The sequence below is a fragment of the Crocodylus siamensis genome, chromosome 5 (genome assembly GCF_052110815.1).
Source record: "Crocodylus siamensis isolate JL-2025a chromosome 5, ASM5211081v1, whole genome shotgun sequence".
NCBI classification, from domain to species: domain Eukaryota; kingdom Metazoa; phylum Chordata; order Crocodylia; family Crocodylidae; genus Crocodylus; species Crocodylus siamensis.
Genome location: NC_143399.1, coordinates 161,782,005 through 161,800,652, shown reverse-complemented (window position 1 = coordinate 161,800,652; position 18,648 = coordinate 161,782,005). Strand labels below are relative to the sequence as shown.

Sequence of the window (18,648 nt, the reverse complement as noted above, 5' to 3'; positions counted from 1 at the left end):
GGCAGATGGGATAAAGCTGTGGATGGGTGGGGAATAGGGCCCGGGAGTGGGGTGTGACAGTTGGGCTGTGGCAGCGTGGGGCCAGAGCCTGAGGCAGAGCCATAGAGAGAGGATCTGCTCCCTGCATATCCCTGTGACAGGTTCCAGTTCTGCAGGCAGAGGCATGTGGGGAGTGGATTGTGGCTGTGCCCCAAACCCTGGCCCCACACTGTCACCACCCTGCAATCTCAATCCCAGCCCTGACCCCGCCCATCCTTCCTGCTCCTGCATGCCACTTCCCACCTGCCTGGCTGTGTGCCCTGCCTGTGCTGGTCCCAGCTGGTCGCCACACAGGCCCCAGGATCATGGAGTGGTGACAGAATGGAGCCAGGGCCCAAGGCAGAGGCATGATCTGCTTTCTGCATGCTGCTGCCCATGGAACAGGCCTGTCGCAGGGGTGTGCGGGAAGTGGATCACAGCTCTGTCCCAGGCCCCAGCCCAAGTTGTCACAGCCCAGTGATCTCAGCCCCAGCCCTGTCCACTCTCCTATTCCTGGATGCCACTTCCTGCCCACTTCCAGCTACCTGGCCAAGCATGGGACAGAGCCACTTAGGGAGTTTCAGTGATCTGCTGGGGGAGGGGTGTGCTGTCCCAATCCATGACAGTCTGTCAAAACTCTCTATGTGGCCCTCTCAACCCAATAATTGCCCACCCCTAGACTAAGGACTCTCCAAAGGTCCCTTGTTTATGAGCTATTACTTCAAAAGGAGAATAACTGAAAACAGAAATGATACATAAGAAGCAGAATTCCCCAACACTGAAGGGAAACTGAAGAGGCCTTATAAACATTGCACGTGTACACTGGCACAACTGATACCTTCAGGCAGTTAACACAATTGAATTTGGAAGTGATTAAACATTTAACTATACATAATAATGAGTACTTACCTGTCTGCATCACGCACTTATTTGTAGTACAACTATGGATACACAGTTAGTGATAACCCAGTCTCAACACTGTAGTTGCTATATTCAATTAACTGTATATGAAGGAAATTTTAACTGTAGTTCCAATTTCTTAAAATCTAATCTATGAATGGCTCTTTCTTAGGAAAAAAGGCTAGCTCATGAAATTATCTTAGCTTTAAGAAAAAACCCTTCCCCCAAGCTGTTTATTTAAAATGCTAAATTAATACTGGCTGTGATCTCTCTGAGGATGGAGTTTAGGAAAAATCCTTAGTAATAAAAGGATGGTGCTGTCATCAGGCATAATTAATCATTGCCTTTTGCAAAAATCTAACATAGGCACATAGTGCTTACAGTGAAAGTGTTTTCTATTATATAGGCTTGGACATTTAATATTGTTTTCTACTTTTGAGGAATAACAGCACACACTCCGCCATAAGTGAAGAAGTAGAACTATAAAGCAAATAGGCTATGGCTGCCATGATATTCGAATATTAACAGCATAAACTAGAGGTGTACCAATACATCAGTCGCATATCGGATCGGCACCGATATAAGGAAAATTGACAGTATCAGCAATCAGCTTATTTTGGCTGATGTGGCCGATAATGTTGCTGATAAATGCTGCATGCATGCACACAGCCACAGCGCAACATGCAGAAGGCCAGGAGCATAGCCCAGCAGTCTGGAGAGCAGCTGAGTTCAGCTGCTAAGTCTGTTGTGAGGGAAGGGGCGTGGGGGCAGATCAAGGACCCAGTGGTGAGGGAGAGAGTGGGGCTGGGGCTGGAGCAGGCGCAGGCACTGCATAGCCGGGGAGGAGCATGGGATGGAGCCGTAAGCACCTCATCCAATGGGTGCAGGGGGGAAGGGGCTCCCACTGCTGCATGCACCCCAGGAGGACATGGGGGGGCGTTTGCCCCCGGATCTGCATGTGGAGCAAGGACGGGCTGGTGTGGCAAGCTGAAGCCAGGGTGGTGCCAAGCTCTTGCAGGTGGGGGGCTGGGACAGGCTGCACTCGGGGCGGGCAGTGGTGGCATTGGAAGAGGGGCTATGGGGAGGGCTGCAACCACACCAAAATTCATCATAGCCCCCCTCCTAGTGGCACATGCCCCCATGCCCTCCTGGGGTACATGTAGCAGCAGGAGCCATCTCTCGCTGCACCCCTTGAATGAGCTGCTCACAGCTCTGTCCCATGCCCTGTCCCGGCTGTACTGTGCAGTGCCTGCCCCTGCCCATGCCCTAGCCCCAGCCCCAGCCCCACTCCCTCCCTCACCATAGGGCCTCAATCTGCCCCCCCACACCTTTACCCTCCCCCCTCTTCCCTTCCCCCACAACAGACTTACCATCTGGATGCTGCTCTCCAAGCTGCCCAGCCACATATTTGCAATCAGATTGGTATTGGCCGATATGGCTCATTAAAAATCGACCATCGGAATCGACCCAAAAAATCTCTATCAGTGCACCCTAACATAAACTTCAATTATTTCTTTATGTCTGAGAAAAGTAGTTCATACTGAATAAAGATACTTATTGGATGAAATAATTTATCTATTTCATTCACTTCAGAAATAGTAATAACATTTGTTTTACCATAGTTGCCATAATTGTATTTGTGAAACAGTCTTCAAAATCAGGAAATCCCCTCTTCCTAAAGAACAAAATTACTTAGTGGAGCAATATACCTCAATTTTTTTAAAGAGATTATAAGGATCTTTCAAAGACTGGAGATTTAATCTGCTATGGCGTTAGGCAACCGAAGCAGGTAACAATTGCTTTATCTTCTATTGCCTAAATGCAGATGGCAATTAATGTGACTGACTATGCCACTGGTGTGTTTTTTTGCATTGGCCGTAATAGCCTCTAGGGCTAGGTTGTTCATGTCCATACAGGTTGAGTATTTATCTCTCATTGGAATTTGTAGAAAACCGTCACACAAATCAAAGGTCAGTCATGTGTGTTATTGAAATGTTCTCTAAACAGGTTTCAGTGCAAGCCGTTCATGAACCATCTTCTATTTTTATAGGGTTTCATCTTTTTTTGAATGTGGCAGCATCTTTTAAATCTCTCCTATAACCCATTAGTACCAGTTATGTTTTCAACAGCAATATTTTAGTCAAATTTACTTTATTCTCTTACTTCATTTTAGCAAAGTATCATTTATTGTACATATAACTTGTAAATTTTAGTATGTTGTCAGAGCAATTAAAAACCATATTTACTATTAAAAATATACAAAACTAAAGAGCAGACAGTATGAGATAATTTAGTTTCCAGTATTTTGCCTATAACTTGTGAATGTGACCTGGCCATTCATACAGTTTTTGAAACCATGAGTAGAATGTTGTAACTTCTGTTTGCTTTTTTTTTTTCCCTGGCCCACTCTGAAAAATGACTGCAACAGTAAAAATAATCAATAGTATTAATTAAATGTTCTTGCTCTTGTAGTCTGGCTGGTTTCTTATAACAAATTCTTCTCCATGGAAACTAATACTTTTTGTTGTTAAATAGTGAATGCTAAGAAACTCTACAGAGAATATTTATGTTCTAGAGTCTATATGTCACTCAACCTGAAGAGAGAGAGAGTTATTCTCATCTATGCAGCAAGCCAGAATGAAGTTTATGCATTAAAAGCTAGAGGCCATTGTATATTTGCATCAAAACGATTTATTGACGGAATTTTTTTTTTTTTATAAAACATCTTATTTCTGAGGAGAAGCGAGATATTTTGTCAAAAACTGTTGACTGAAATCTGAGAAATGTTAAGGTTTGGCTAGAAGTTCAGCTTTCCAATGAACCTTTGCAATTTCAGTAGAAATGTTTTTCAACACGATATAATGAAGCACTCAAGCTTTCGAAGTATGGCTTAAGTGGCACTACCATCATGCATAGTCTTCTGTTGCTCCTTTGCATAGCCAAATTTTTTTCTGCAAGACTTTCAAACTAAGGATGGGATTCTTCAAAGTTTAAACCTGCCTTTTAGGCAGACAGTCTACTTGGAACCTGAGAATCCAGCTGACGACACAATCACTTAAGTGCCTCAGGTACTTACCAGTTTATATTCTCTAGCTAAAGACAGGATTTGTCAAACAACTATACATAATAACTGTTTATTATTACAAGTGAAATCCTGAGCTTGAATGAATTCTTGTTGCACTTACTGAACTTAAAGACATAACAATATCCAAGAGCAGATATTGGTACTACTTTAAATAGTAGTTACTCCTGTGAATCGGCTTATATTATAGCCAAAAGACAGGAAAACATTTGCAGGCCCTCATTTACATTAAGGGCCCTTAATACTTTCAAGTCCAGGTCCCTTTGTGCTGGAAGGATGATGTAAAAAGGGATTAGTGTATATGCAAATCACACCTCCTATTTAAAAAATAAAGGGGCTTTTAACAGAAGAATGAATGCATGTACATACTTTCAATTTGTCTTTTGGTATTTAGAAAAAATAACCACAAATAAATGTTTTTGGAAAAGCTACATCAATTAATTATGTGCTCTAACAGCTTTCATTCTTTAAACCAAAAGTGTACTCTGTATCTTTAACCCAAGAATGTACCCTACATATTTTATGCTTGAGGATTGAGGTATATAAACTAGAATGCTACAGCTCATTAGCCATGAAAACACTGTTTTACAGGAGAGCAGAAATAATACCTACTTCCTAAAATTAGCTTAATTCATCAACATTAGGAGTGAACTATGTAAAAAACAAAACAAACCCTACATAAATTTCACTAATTCAATGGATGTTAGAACTCTTGAGACCTACCATGTTAATAACTCAAGTTTTTAAAGTTCCTAAATGCTTACATAAGACACTTTAAGAAGTGTATAAATATGTAATGTTATAATACAGTGTAAAGGTGCAGCATACAATGCAGTCTTGCATCATCTGTTTATGAGGATTCCTCTCCCCCCCCCAAGAAATTAAAACAAAGAAAAAAATTAACATTTAAGAACATTTTAAAACACAATCAGAACAAGCTTTAACTTAGGGCTTTATGCCTTGGTTTTAGTGAAGGTCTTAGGCCAGGGACTGACAATATACAGCATGTGTGCTGCAGTTTATAAGGCAAGTTTAAGAGAATAATAAGAGGAGTTAAGAATTTTAAGCTTGATTTTGCTTCCAAATGATCAATGTCCTTGTTAGACGTTATTGGCGAAAGCAATGTAATATTGAAAGGATGTAGGTTGTAGCTGTGTTGGACTAAGGATACAGGCAGACAAGGTTCTTTGGGCAAATCTGATATTTTTATTAGACCAACTCAAATAATTGGAAAAAAAACCCCATTTTGCTTATTCATATAAAAAAAAAGTTGTGTTCCAATCCAGTGGGATTTGTATCTAAGTATCAGGCTTGAAATCTAAATTTGTGCACGAAAAAAGGGGAAATGTTGTTGATGCTTAGCAGGTTCTCACTGCTAAGGAGTGAGTGGCTCATTTTGGAGATTTGCGGGGGGGGGGGGGGGGGGGGCATGTTTTTAATGTATCCCAGGCCAAATCAGCCAAAACTAATTCCAAATCCAAGAGTCCAGAAGCATAAGTGGCCCTACTACCGGCAAGCATCCTCCACCCTCATCTAGGGCTTCAGATGTTCCCAAAACCTTTGGTGGGCATCCTACTTGCAGGCCCAAGCCCAGAGGCTTGGGGTTTGAATGCCTGGGAGTTTTGCTTGCCGTCAGCTGTAAGGCCCAAGGGGCAATCCAGGGAGAAGTCTTCCATTTCATAAAGCCAAGACCTTCCCACTCCAGCAGCTAAGTGGGAGATTTACCATACATTACCTTGGCAGGTACTATCCTGTGCCAGGAGAACGGCATGCCCCGTGTGGCTACAAAGACCGCCTCCGTGGTCACGATGCTTCCCTTGCCAGGCAATCATAGACTATGTCTGATCTAAGCCCTCATTTTGGAGATGGACCAGGCATTACTTTGACCCTGAGTCTAATTCAAAGCCTGCTGAAGTTAATGAGAAGGCTTGGATCCGGTCCTCAACAGACTGTGGCTGAGGGACCCGTGGGCATCCTCATCTGGAAGCCCATCTCACCTCGCCTCACCTCACCCTTGGCTTCCCAACAATCCTGCTCCTATATCCCAGCAGGCTGCGATGCTGAGGAGAGCTAAGCAGTAGAGCAACGCCACGGCAGAACAACTGAAGGAGAAGCAGCATCGCCTACAGGTCCCAAATGGGACCTGGAGCGGATCCCAGTACGGAAGCAGAGACCTCTCCTTCCCTGCCAGAGGAGGGCGCCGATGCCTGCGCGCTGGTGGAGGTGAAGGAGGCCCCGCACAGCCCGTACGGGTCCGGGCTCAGCCTGGGCACCGCTGCAGGCGGCCGCAGGGAGCCTGGGCAAGCAGAGCCCGTCCGCGCCCGCGCCCTTACCTGGCTGGCAGCGCGCGGCCCCGAGGCACAGCAGCACCGCGCAGAGCGGCACGGGCCAGTCCGCCCCCGCCCTCGCTCCCGCTCCCGGCAGCATCGCTCCTCCGCCGGGTCTGCGGGGCCCGGGGGCTTGCACTGCCCGGCCGGCCGCCCGGCCCCGCCCCTCGCCGCCGCGCTCAGGGGCCTGGCTGCCGCTCCCGCCCGCTCCTGAGGCTGGCGCGGGTCCAGCGGGGGCGCGGGGGCAGCCTCACTGCAGAGCTCAGCCCGGCCACGCGCGCCAGGCGCCCGCGCGCGGCAAGGCCTGGGGGCCCGCCCCGCCCTTCCACGCGGGCAGCAAATGGTGCCCCGCAGGGCTGTGCCCGCGCCCGCGCCCGGCAGCTCGCTGTTTCGCTGAAAAGCTGGGGCACGGAGCTGGAAAGCGGAGGGAGTCCAGCGCTCTCTGTTCAGTGGTTTGTACCCCCTCCGTTTCCACTGGAGCTAGATGTATTCCCCTGGTGTTTCGTCCCCAAATAAAACAGCAATGCGGTAATGAACGTGCCTTTGAATTGGAGAGCTGAATGTAGGCCGTTGGCAACGTGTCGGGGGTGCACGCGGGGCCCCTGAGATTGGCGGGGCGCCCGCTGCAAAAAGGTGCCGTTGCCACAGGCGGCGGCGGCGCCTGCAGGTGGTCGCTGCTTGCCGCCCTCCCCCGCGCCGCCAGGCGTCGTGGGCGGCGCGTGCTCCCGGCAGCTGGGGGGGGCAGTGGCGGCAGGAGCGCGGCTGCGGTAAGCGGGGCAGCTCCCGCACGTGCCGCCGGCGCTATCGGCAGTTGTGGGGGTGGCGAGCGGCAGCCAGGGGTCGGCGACCACCCGCAGGCACCGCCTGCAGCGGCCAGCGGCTATCACGGACCGCCCGCAGATGCCGCCGACACGCACGGGATGGCGAGCCGCGACCGCCCGTGACAGCACCTTTTTGCAGGCGGTGCCCTGCCACGCTCAGAGGGCACGCGTGCACCCGCGTGCGCCCTCTACGCATCACGCCTGCCAGGGGTCTGCGGGCAGTCCCCAGTCACCGCTGGCCCCCGCTCCTGGAAGTTTAGAACCTGCAGTAGTTACTAACTAAATCAGTGTTTCCCATCCAGTGTGCCGAGGCTCAAAAGTGCGCCATCAGAAATGAACAGGTGTGCCACCAAATTTTGCCATGACAATGACCTACAGTAGGTATGAGGATGGGGAATGCCTTAACAGGTGTGCCCTGGAAAACTTGTATTAATGTAAGTGTGCCTTGGGCTGGAAAAGGTTGGGAAACACTGAACTAAATGCACAATAACGCCACTGCCCACCTTTTAAGTCAGTGAATCTCAACCTTTTTTTGTACCAGGACCCATCTGTAAACATCAATGGCCAGTCCTGACCCAGTGCCCCTCGCTCACTCCCACCCCCAGCCCCGAGTGTGTGAGGCAGAGGGGTGGGTGTGCGGAGGGGATGTGGGGCATGAGGGGCCCTAAGCAGCCCAGCCAGCCTGCAAGGGGAAAGCAGTGGTTTCCAACATTTTTCTCCTTTAAAACAGAATCCATTTTTAAGGTTGATCCATTTTTTAAGGTTTGTTCATGATGCTTTCATATATTCTTGCAACCTGCTTTTGGGTCATGGCCCATAGGTTGAGAAACACTGTTTTAAATGAAGTTAATGCACAGTAGACTAATTCCACTGTGCATTAGCATTATAGCATGGCTTTTGCTGTGATGCACTAATGCGCAGTAGTATTAGTTTACTGAGCATTTAGCATCTTGTGTAGACACTCTAGGAAGACTCCTGTGCCTGTATGATCTGCTGAACTGGGCTGACAGGCACTTCTTTAGAAAGGAGTTGTGAAAAGAAGATCATCTTCTTAGAAGCTGCCTCAGGGGGATCTGAGATAAACTTCAGAGAAGTGTTGCAGGGCACTAGGGTGTCCTGCTCCTTTTAAGGGCTGGAGCTGCTAGAGAGAAAGCCCTAGCAGTTAGTGGGGAGCCCCCCCTGCTGGTTACCAGGGCCCACACCTGCCAGCGGTCAGCTGACCAGAAGGGGCAGGACCTGGCTCATATATAAACTGCAGGGCTGAGGCCAGGAAGGTAGTTCCCTACTAGCAGACAGAGGGGAAGGAGCCTCCAGGAAGGAAGTACCTAGTGATGCTGCAACTACCTGGTATGCTGCACATAGGGGCTCCATGAGCTCCATAGGTACCCTTACCTACTAGACACTTAGTGCCAGGGATGAATTGTGATCTTTTGAAGGGTCAGAGGCACACCCTGATCTTTTACTTGATGTTATAGCCCAGAGGCTTATGGTTTTGTTTGCTGCTTATAACGCTGGTGTTTTGGGTGAGGCTATTTGGGGAAGGAGGAGGCCTTATTGGGGGCCCACTGCAGCATGGGGACCCTGGTGCCAGAGAGGGCATGGCACTTTGCAGGGCACAAAGCCCCGTGCAAAGACAGGGCTGCAGAGAGCCCGGTGAGGACCAGGGGCCGAATTACAATGGGGCCTAGGCAAGACAATGCCACTACCATCTGCGAGGCTTGGGGCGTGGTAAAGGGGTGGTTGGAGCCACGCATATAGCCCATAAGGCTAGGGTGCCCCCGAAACACCCATTGTGAAATAGGACCTATAAGGGGTCTGGGAACCCACGGGTTCTGAGAGTCCATCAAACCGTGTCCAAAAGGACTTAAAGGCAGCCTACCTATTTTTATATTTTTCCGTCAAAGATGTGGCAGGCGAGAATTGCGGGTGCCCATTGGCTCGAGGGGCCTTAGGAAATCACTGCGATCGTTGAGGACCCCATCCCATGACAAGAAGCACAGACAGAAAACAGAGGTGTTGGCTGAAAAGGTGTAGGCAGTGTTGGGGATGAGTTGTTGCAGCGGTATTAGGGTACAGATCGGGGCCTATATGCAAAGACAGATGCTTGTCTGGCCTTTCTTCAAGTGCAACAGCCATTTGGGCAACAAAACCAGACAGGTTCTGCTGAGTAAGCATGGAAAAACATTTCAGCCCTTCTCTCTTGAGATGACTGAGTGGTAGGGTCTGAGTTAAGGTGACACTTTAACCAGTGACTCTTATCATCTTTCATACCTTTTATGTCTCCTTTAGTGTCTCAGCAGTCAACATCATTACATAAATGATGCATCTACACGTCGCCCTGTGGTGATGTAGCAACACACTATATTTCCATACAGACTGCTATGGTGACATAGCGATCATGTGGGTTCACACGTGATCGTCAGCGAGGTCACCGTAATGGCATGTTCTCCTGGTATAACACACCACTATGATGATGTAGCGGTGCACACCATGTGTCGCACACATGGCACAGTAACCACCTCTACCTCGCTGTGCTTTAATACTTCCAAAAGGAAGTGTTAAGGAACAGCAATGAGTAAATGCACCCAAAGTGTGGCATCTGAGATAGCACAACGTCTCATTTGCAAATGATGTAACATATATAGCTACTATTTGAGGTATTGCTGCTTAAAACAGATAATTACAGGTAGCTGTTGAATTTAATGGCAACCTCTGTATGCATTTTGGTATATGTTGAATATGCTAGTAGCTAGTACAGGTCCTCTAAGCACCTTCCTTGAGCCTAACTTACCTCTCCTGTGGACTTCTGCAGAAAAGAGAACTCAAGTGAGTGCAAGAATTGTAGCTATGTTGTTTCTGAGTTTGGTGTGCAATACAAGAGAAACCTATTGCCACTCCCCTATTTTGCAAACCCATATTGTGACTATCAATTCCTTAAGGTTTGTATTAAAATTGGAAAAGTAATTTATTTAGCTGTGCCAGTTTGTTTCAGGCTTCAAGTAAAAAATACCATTTTTAAACACTTAAATGTTGGCAATATATATAGAAATTAGCTCTATCTTTAAAACCAATTATCAGCTATCCGTGCAAATTTGCATTATGGCTTTAACTTCTTCTGGGTTCATTTTAGTTAAAGGCATATTTTAAAAGTCCTGAGCAGAGCTAGTGTTCTTGAACTTAACCTGGAAAGCATGAGCTCTGTCAGGTTGCAGAGTAGATTCATCAGAGCCATGGATTCTAGATCGCATTTCAATATCCACTATGGATAAATAAGAAAGTAGTATAATTCATGATTATAGGCTTCCATTTGTTTCAGTCACTTTCTGACTTATTTTTTACCAGCATAAGAGGTTAAATTTGCTAATGTTTATTTCATTCCCTGGCTTTACTGAAAACTGTATGACTTTTGAGTGGTATTTTTTTTTCAACATGCTTTTAACATTTGTGCAGAGAATTTTAAACAGCGCCCTGTAAATGTACTCATTGTTGACACACTGTTTAACTCGTGTAAATGATGACATGTTTAGTGTATTTTAGCTTCTAATTCTCTTTCAGATTTGACCTCTTGTTTACTCTATATTTGACTTGCGGACTGAAGAGACTTCAGTGTAGGAATCTAAAGTAATTTGACTTGGGTTAGCAATGTGAGTTTTAATTTAAATTTTAGAATACATACCTGTGCTACTTATGGATTAATTCAGAGCCAAAGAAACTTAATGGGAGTTTTGCCTTTAATTTCAATGGGCTTTAGATCAGGCCTTTAATGTTTTATGGCTCTTAAGTAGTTTTATATTATTTACTATAGAATGATTTGAAGGTCTATAAACTGTACTATATAATGACTTGAAAGTACTCGGAATGTGCCAAATTATTTTGAAGTCTGGAAACACAGAACCCTTCTTATTTTTACATTTTTTTTTTTTACACATACAGTAGCATGTGTGACATATGGTATACTCTAACATATTACATTTCTGTCTCTCTCTCTCTGTGTCTTGGTGTGCCTAAATAGCTTATTTAACTAGGATAAGATAAGGTGAAGAAATGGGCCTTACTTTAGGACTTCAGGACTTTGTGCTTACTCACAGTGATCCTAATACAGGAAAGTACTGAATTACGTTTTACGCTCTAATGACTCAATTGGAACCTTAAACTTGTGCTTTGAAATTAAGCCTGTTCTTAATTAAGCTGTCTTTATAAAGAGGGAAGCTTTTCTAAATCAAAGCCAAACTTTCAGTAAGAGTGCTCACTTGAGTAGTATGCTAGGATTGGTCCCATAGCCTTGATCTTGCCAATACTTGTGCAGAGGTTTAACTTTATGGATATGAGTAGTCCCAATGCTAAGTTTGTGTTTGAGGGATTGAAACCTATGCTAGTGCTCACTGCTTTGATATATATCAAAGTTAGTTAAATGTCACTGAATAAAGTATCTTGGCTTCTATCAAAATTAACTAAGAGTACATCTGTGGTATCTCAATACCAGCCTGGAGCTATGCCATTAGTACACACCATACACTCACTCCTGCTCTGGGCTTTCCAGGTGTCCCAAAATTGGGTCTTTCTGAGCACTGAGCTCTTGACGGAACAGCTCATAGGCTGTCTGCATCAGGTATGTATCTTAGCACACACTGAGCTTTGCCATGTTTTGGCTACATTGCCTCACTTCCAAGATTTGCTGTGCAGGAGCAAGTGGGTGTAATGTTGTTTCATGGTGGCACTCCTGGGAGTAGCACTGAGTTAGCGTGAACATACCCTTACTCATAGCATTCTGCTGTTATGTTTTGGTCCAACATGTGAGGAAAAGGTAACATACATATTTTATAACAAAATACATCTGCTGACTTGATGAACAAATAATAAAATCTGGTCTTCAAATTCTGCAGTCGCCTCTATTAAAGCCGTAGGCTTTGATCCTATTGGGGTTTAGGCATGCACTTAATTTTAAGGATGTAAGTACGTAGTCTCCTTTGAATACAACAGCTCTATGCACGTGATTGGGATTACTTGCATATGCAAGTCTCTTTAAGAAAATCTACCAGAAAAGAATTTTTTCCCTTCAAATCTAAAATGTAAACCATGTAAGACATGTATAAGTTAGACTTCTTTGTGATATTTTATTTATTTATTTATTTTAGTCATCCAAAAACATCCCATTGTGAACCATCTTAAATACAGTAGAAAAAAAATCCAGCAAAATGTCTTGGTTCTTTCCCAACTGCTCCTTCCTACATGACATTTTGGAACTCTGAATCCTTCTGCTGTTTCCAAGTGCCCCTAGGGATTCTCTTGTTTCTGTACGATTCCTTGCTACCCTTCTGTTTAAGGTACCTGATCCACCTGGTGACTAACTGCAATTTCTTTGTCATGTATGTCTCTATTCCTGACCACACCTCTTTCAGTTAGCATTGACTCTCTCATTGATATTACTTACTGGACATTCCATTGTAAGTGCAAAGGGCGCTTAAAAAATAGAGTACACCACATATAGTCTAGTAACAGAATGAAAGCCGTTGGGTTTTTTGTTTGTTTTTTCCTCCTATTTTTCTATGAAGGATCAGTTTCTAGGTGAATGTGGCTTACCAGACTAGTACCTAAATATCATTTGTATGTAATTGAATGACAGTTCTGCAGTTCTTATGATCAAATATTGATATAAACAATTATTCATAGCACTGTCTATAACTACCAGATGATGGATCAATTGGTTGTACCTAGATACAGGCTTCTGCATCTAGGCTGCTTGTGAAAAACAGTAATTATCACATTTTTATCTCTTCCATGAGATGTGACTCTCACATCTTTTAGAGGTTGAAGGTCTGTGGCTTAACTGCTAGATATGTACTAGTTTTGAAGCAGTTATATAGCCTTAATCTTCTCCAGGAAATCCAACAAGAACCGTTTGTTTTGCATGGAGGGATCTGAAGACTAGATTAACAAGAACTTCAGTTAGTGAGCTTTATACTACCACAACTAAATGAAGATCCTTTTGTCTCTGCCACCTAATCCAGAAAGTGATAAATTTCCTTGATGCTTAAATTTCTACCAGTAAAACTCTTTGAGGCACCTAAAATACTGTTGCTGGCAAAAAAAAAAGTACCTCTCATGTCCTGACAGCACCAAATTTATAGTTTAGCCAAATTAAGATTTGACAAGCCAGGTGTTCCTTCACCTATCTTTCCTGCTGGGCCCAACCCACTTGGTATTCTCAAAGGTCCCCTACGAAACATAGCCAGAGGGAGGTTCATAGTCTCTTTTTATGAAATAACCAAAATTTATTGCTCACACCTCGATTGTGAAATACTTACATATTCAGTGGTCCAGAAAGAGGAATAGCCATATTGTCCAGTGTTTTGGTATAATCCTTGAAGCAGAGATGTATGCATTCTCTCATTCCTACTCTAACAAATATTTAAATATCTTATATGAATTTGAACAGTTTCAACAAGAGAGATTTTGAGGAGCTCCACCACTGAATAGCTCCTATTCTGGTGCTTAAGATAACCCTTTCAGGAGTGAAATGTAGGTTTGAGTCCCCTCAGGCAAAAGAGGAATGTGAACACAAATTTCCCACATCCCATCTGATTGCTCCAGGCAGGCACTAAACCATTGAGTAAAAAGAGGGAGACAGCACCTCATTATTAATAACAAATGAGTTCCTCATCACTGACTCTACCACTTGTTCCTTTTGTTCTGATTTATCACCTTGCATATGAGCCCTGCTGAATATGTTCATCACTGGCCAAGAACATTGCATCACAGACAGATCAATGTGAAAACCAAAGCTATGGCTTGGCCTAATACAGATAATGATGCAGGTTGTTGATGAACATCCCCTGTCTAGACCCTAATGATGAGTGTATTTAATGTAGCAAATAAAGAAGCTACAGTCTGGCTTGGCAAGATAAACATTCTCTGAAGAAGAGAACACACACTTTATTTTGTGAGAAATGGATGAAATTACTTAGATGTGTAACTCCAGGAGAAGACTCACTGCTGAGAATCCCAGCTGGAGGGAGGTGACTTACTCCTTTAGAGTGGATTGGGTTTAAGCCATACTTATCCTGAGGCACATAACCTTCCCCACAAAAAGTTATATATTTCACTAGACTGAAGTTAATGGTGTAGTTAGAACATGGTAAGGGCACTTAAAATGTAAGCATCCACATTTTAAGTGCCCTTTGAACGTCTCAGAGTTATGCCACTTCAGGTGAGAGTTATCTCTGGACTGTGCCTAGCTTATGTCAGCGTAACCTCAGTCTGTTCCATCGAGATAAAATGAGCAATTTGTAGTCCTCCAGCATCCCAGTATGCACCACTTCCAGATGCCTCCACGCACCCCCCACCCCAAAGAAGGGATGGAGCCCAGGTGTCCTGGCTTCTAGCCATGCCCCACTCACCAGCCTTCTAGTAGCAAGTCAGAGCTGTGCAGGTAAGAAATGGTATTAAACCTTAACATGCGACTGCTTACAGTGCATTCTAACTTTAACACACTTATCATTCCCCAGATTTAGTATGGTCTAAGTGTAACATATAACTTCACCCTAGGTAACAGGATACAAGAAGGGTGAGTTTTGTGATGGTTAAGTTCCTGTGTGAAACTGGCCCTCGGATGCTGTACAGCATAAAGATAAAATAAACAGTGCAATATGCATCCACATAGAAGCAGGAGTTTCTAGCATGGAGGGTTCACAGGCTGAAGAATATGCAAAGGAGGAATACTCAACCAAAATCTCATCCAGAAGATTGTACTTAGTCAAAACCCTTGGAAGATTATGAAATTGTGAGATGAGTGACTATTTGACTAAGGATTTTGGGAACTGGTTTGTTAATGATGCTTAGAATTAGAGCTAGGCATAAATGTTTTCCTATCTTGTAACATTTAATGTGACATCAAAGATCTCCCTGTGTCTTTGACAAAGATGCACACAGATACCTTGGAACAATTAAAAGGCCTGGTGTTTAAAGGTTTGTGAGACGCTCCAGTCTTTTCTCTGGAACAGGCAGAGCAGGGACTATAACCTGCACTGACCAAATTCCAGGTAGGTGCCTACAACACCAAGCTACTTGCTTTTGTAGTGGCTCTTGCTCTCTTTGATATTGATCCGAAATTCTATATGAGACATGACGACCCTTTCTTGATTAAAGTTGCATTGAAATCAGTTCATTTCTTTTAAAAGTTCCAGTTTGATGAATAACATCTCTTAATGAAAAAGTATTTCATCAGCAAATTACTGATCAGCTCTACATAGAATATTTATAATACTTTTCCTGCATTCATCAAAGTCTATGGTAATTTATCTGCCTAATCAGTGGTAGGACTGTAGTAACAGATATACTCTAAAGAAACAAAGGACCATATCCTCATCTGTTAACTAAATGGAGTTTCACTAATTTATGCCAGCTATGGGTCTGGCACACAATTCCTGGTTTTTGCAGATCTTCCTAATAAAAAAACAAAACAACTGTTGAATTAATGAAAATAAAGCCAGTTATAAGAGTAAAGTATATTATTTTCCATTTTCCTTCTTTAATCAGTAATTTGAAAATAAACACAGAATTTCCCTATTTTATACTACTTTATGTGGGAAGAAGAAAAGTTTTGTACACTCCCTAGATGAAATGAAATTATTTATAAATTATTTTTCTTGGATTAATTTAAGACTTCTGACTGCATGTAGCACTTTGCCAAAAAGTGAAGCATGTGTAGATTTTTTGGCATCACTGAAACATCCTTGTTTACATAAGAACATGGAATTTAACACACACTTAATCTAAAGTGCTGTCATTAACAAAACACTCCAGAGCTATTTTATAAAACTGAACAAAGCCACATCAGATTTTGGGTTTTTTTTAAAGTTGGATATTTTAAAATATCTCTTACAGTGTTAAATCAACTGCATTGTACCATGGTTGTGACTTGCTTCTATTTAAAACAAATTTAAATATACATTTATGTTGTTATCCTTGTGCCCAGAAGCCCCAGTTAATACTGAAGATCAATTGCAGGAGCTTTTTTGTAAAACAGTTTAGTAAGAGAAACCCTTGTTCATTGGGCCTCCCCATGTGTATAAAACTATGCATGTGTGGATGTGTTTCATGAACGACTGGTGCCTCCCGCAACTGGGGGGACACCATGCTGGTGACCAGTGAGTGGGGACTGCCCGCAGCCACTGCTGGCAGCGTTGGCAGTGGCAAGCCCTGAGCAGGGACCGCCCACAGCCACCACTGTCAGTGGCAGTGAGAGGCATGAGTGGACCGCCTGCACTGCCGGGGGCCACATCAAGAATGAGTGGGGGGGGAGGAGCAGGTTCAAGTGGTGACTGCCCACAGCAGTGGTTTTGGCAGCAGCCAATTGGTGGGGGGGGGAAGGAAGGGGGGACATGCGTAGGGCTGCCATATGGGGACACATCACCTATGATGTTTTCTGACTGAGGTTCATTATAGTATTCATAATGGTTTGTTTTTAAACTTTAGATAATGTTTCTCTAAATCATTCTTTTTTTCAAATGCTTTCTTTGCGCCATAATTATTATAAGGCAAGTGCCAATTTTATTCTATTTCTCTTTTCTCAGTATGTCTCACTGTTTAATGTTATTTGTACTGTGAAAATTCTCTTGGCTTTAACTAGGTCCCTTTGTAGTAGGAATTGTACAGACACATAATAAAAATATGGTCTCTTCACAAACAGGTTTCCCTTGCTTCATGTGGGTTCTATATGTGCAAATTTGCTCATATGCGATGACCCTTTTTATACCCAAAATTCATTATGTGCAAGGTAAATTCACTCTTAGACGATCACTATGGTGGAAGCCCACAGCCAGCTGCTTTGTGCAGTGCATTGTGGGAGTGACATGCACCAAAATAGTCTCCTGTGTGGATTTGTACTCCTTGCTCATTCTCTGTAACACGTTTCTGTACTTGCCATCCCCATTATGACAGTGCCCTGTGCTTGTGTGTACTGTCTGTCTGTTGTTGGTGAGTACCAAAACTGTCTTGTAAAATTGGTAGAAATGGGTCTGGGGGTCAGTACAGTTGGAGTCTTGGAATGTATCCCAATTTGTTATATTGTGAAGTGGGTTCCCTTTATGCAAATTTGAGTTATGTGCCACTTTCCAGGAATGCATGTACAGCATGAAACGAGGGCAACCTGTACAAAAAGTATAAGAAAAGGGACCAACAGCAGATATGCGAGAGAGAGAAATGCAGTATAAGAAGACTAGCATGATAAAAGCACATCTAGCAAGCTTTTGCCAAGCTCACCTCAGTGACAGCTGCTTTTTTGTTAAGAGTCAACCTTTTTCTTTGATCAAGACCTCAATCCTGTACACATACAGGATATACACACGTTTAATTTTAAGTATGTGAATAATTCTACTAACTGCTTGAATTTAAGGTTAAGCATGGGACCTTACTACTTTATTCAATAAAAAATAGTCATATTATCTATAACAGTTACTGAGGGACAAGATGGATTATTTTACAGGAAAAGTATTTTCCCTATGGATATACATCCTGACTGTCTTACTGACTTTTTTTGTTTGTTTGTTTTTTTATGGGAAGTTTTCTGGCTACCCAGCCTCCAGAATTGAGTAGATGTGAGCTTGCAGTAGTTACTGACTTGAAGTGATTACAGGCGACCCTCACCATTTGCAGGGGATACGATCTTGTATCCCACACGAATGGTGAAATCCAGCGGTTGGTGTCGGGGGGGCACAGCTCTGGCAGTGGTGGCAGGAGTGCAGCAGCAGCAGAGGGAGCCTGGCGGCAGCAAGCACAGAGCTCCCAAAGAAGAAGTATAACATGCTGACCCCGCATTTTAAATGCATTTGTGAATATTTGAAACCACGAATGCCAAACCCGTGAACGGCAGGGGTTTCCTGTATTCTATTTCTGAAGAACTACAGCACCAAATTGGCAAAAATATGTATTGTGGTTCAAATTCAAAGAATATAGGGTCCAGTCCTTCAAGAAGCCTATCTGATTCCATTACCATGAGAAATGAGTTTGGAGAATCTGACTAAAAATAAAGAGTGCTAGGAATAGAATGAAAAAGGAACAACTCAAATTAATATCATTGTCAGGTTTAATAGACCTGATAACTGGGTCTAATAAACTGTGGAAAAGTTTCCCCTGGGCAGCAGTGTCAGCTTTATTGAAATAATTTAAAAGTAGACTGGATGGTGTGCTCAGAAATTTACTTCGGGGAACTTCCTGTCTTGACAAAGGGATAGAAAAAAAACAACCGTTTAGGTCTTTTTCCTCTGAAAATTCTGTGAATCAGTGGCCCAGTATGTGTGAGAGAGAACTTATTTTTAGAAAAGCATTCTTCAAAGGGGGTTGGAATTTGGTTTAGATTGATGTGGATATTAGATAACATACCGGATCCTCAACTGTAAATTGGTGCATCTCACCTGAAGTCAACAGAACTGCACTCATTTACATCTGCTGAATATCAGGCCTTCAAAACTGAAGTAGAAAAACCAAATTTATTTAAAGTACA

General features: G+C 43.6%; 1 protein-coding gene across 4 annotated transcripts in view; it reads right to left on the bottom strand.

Moving 5' to 3' along the window:
- The window catches only part of VWDE (von Willebrand factor D and EGF domains), a 72,523-nt gene extending 65,912 nt beyond the window's left edge, over positions 1-6,611 (bottom strand). For all 4 annotated transcript variants that reach the window (XR_016442301.1, XM_090046900.1, XM_090046901.1 and 1 more), the window contains exon 1: positions 6,334-6,611. Coding sequence is in view for 3 of the 4 variants with exons in the window: in XM_090046900.1 (XP_089903026.1) it covers positions 6,334-6,427 (94 nt within the window). In the remaining variant the exon portion in view is untranslated. The remainder of the gene's footprint in view (positions 1-6,333) is intronic.
- Between the last annotated feature and the right edge of the window lie 12,037 nt (positions 6,612-18,648).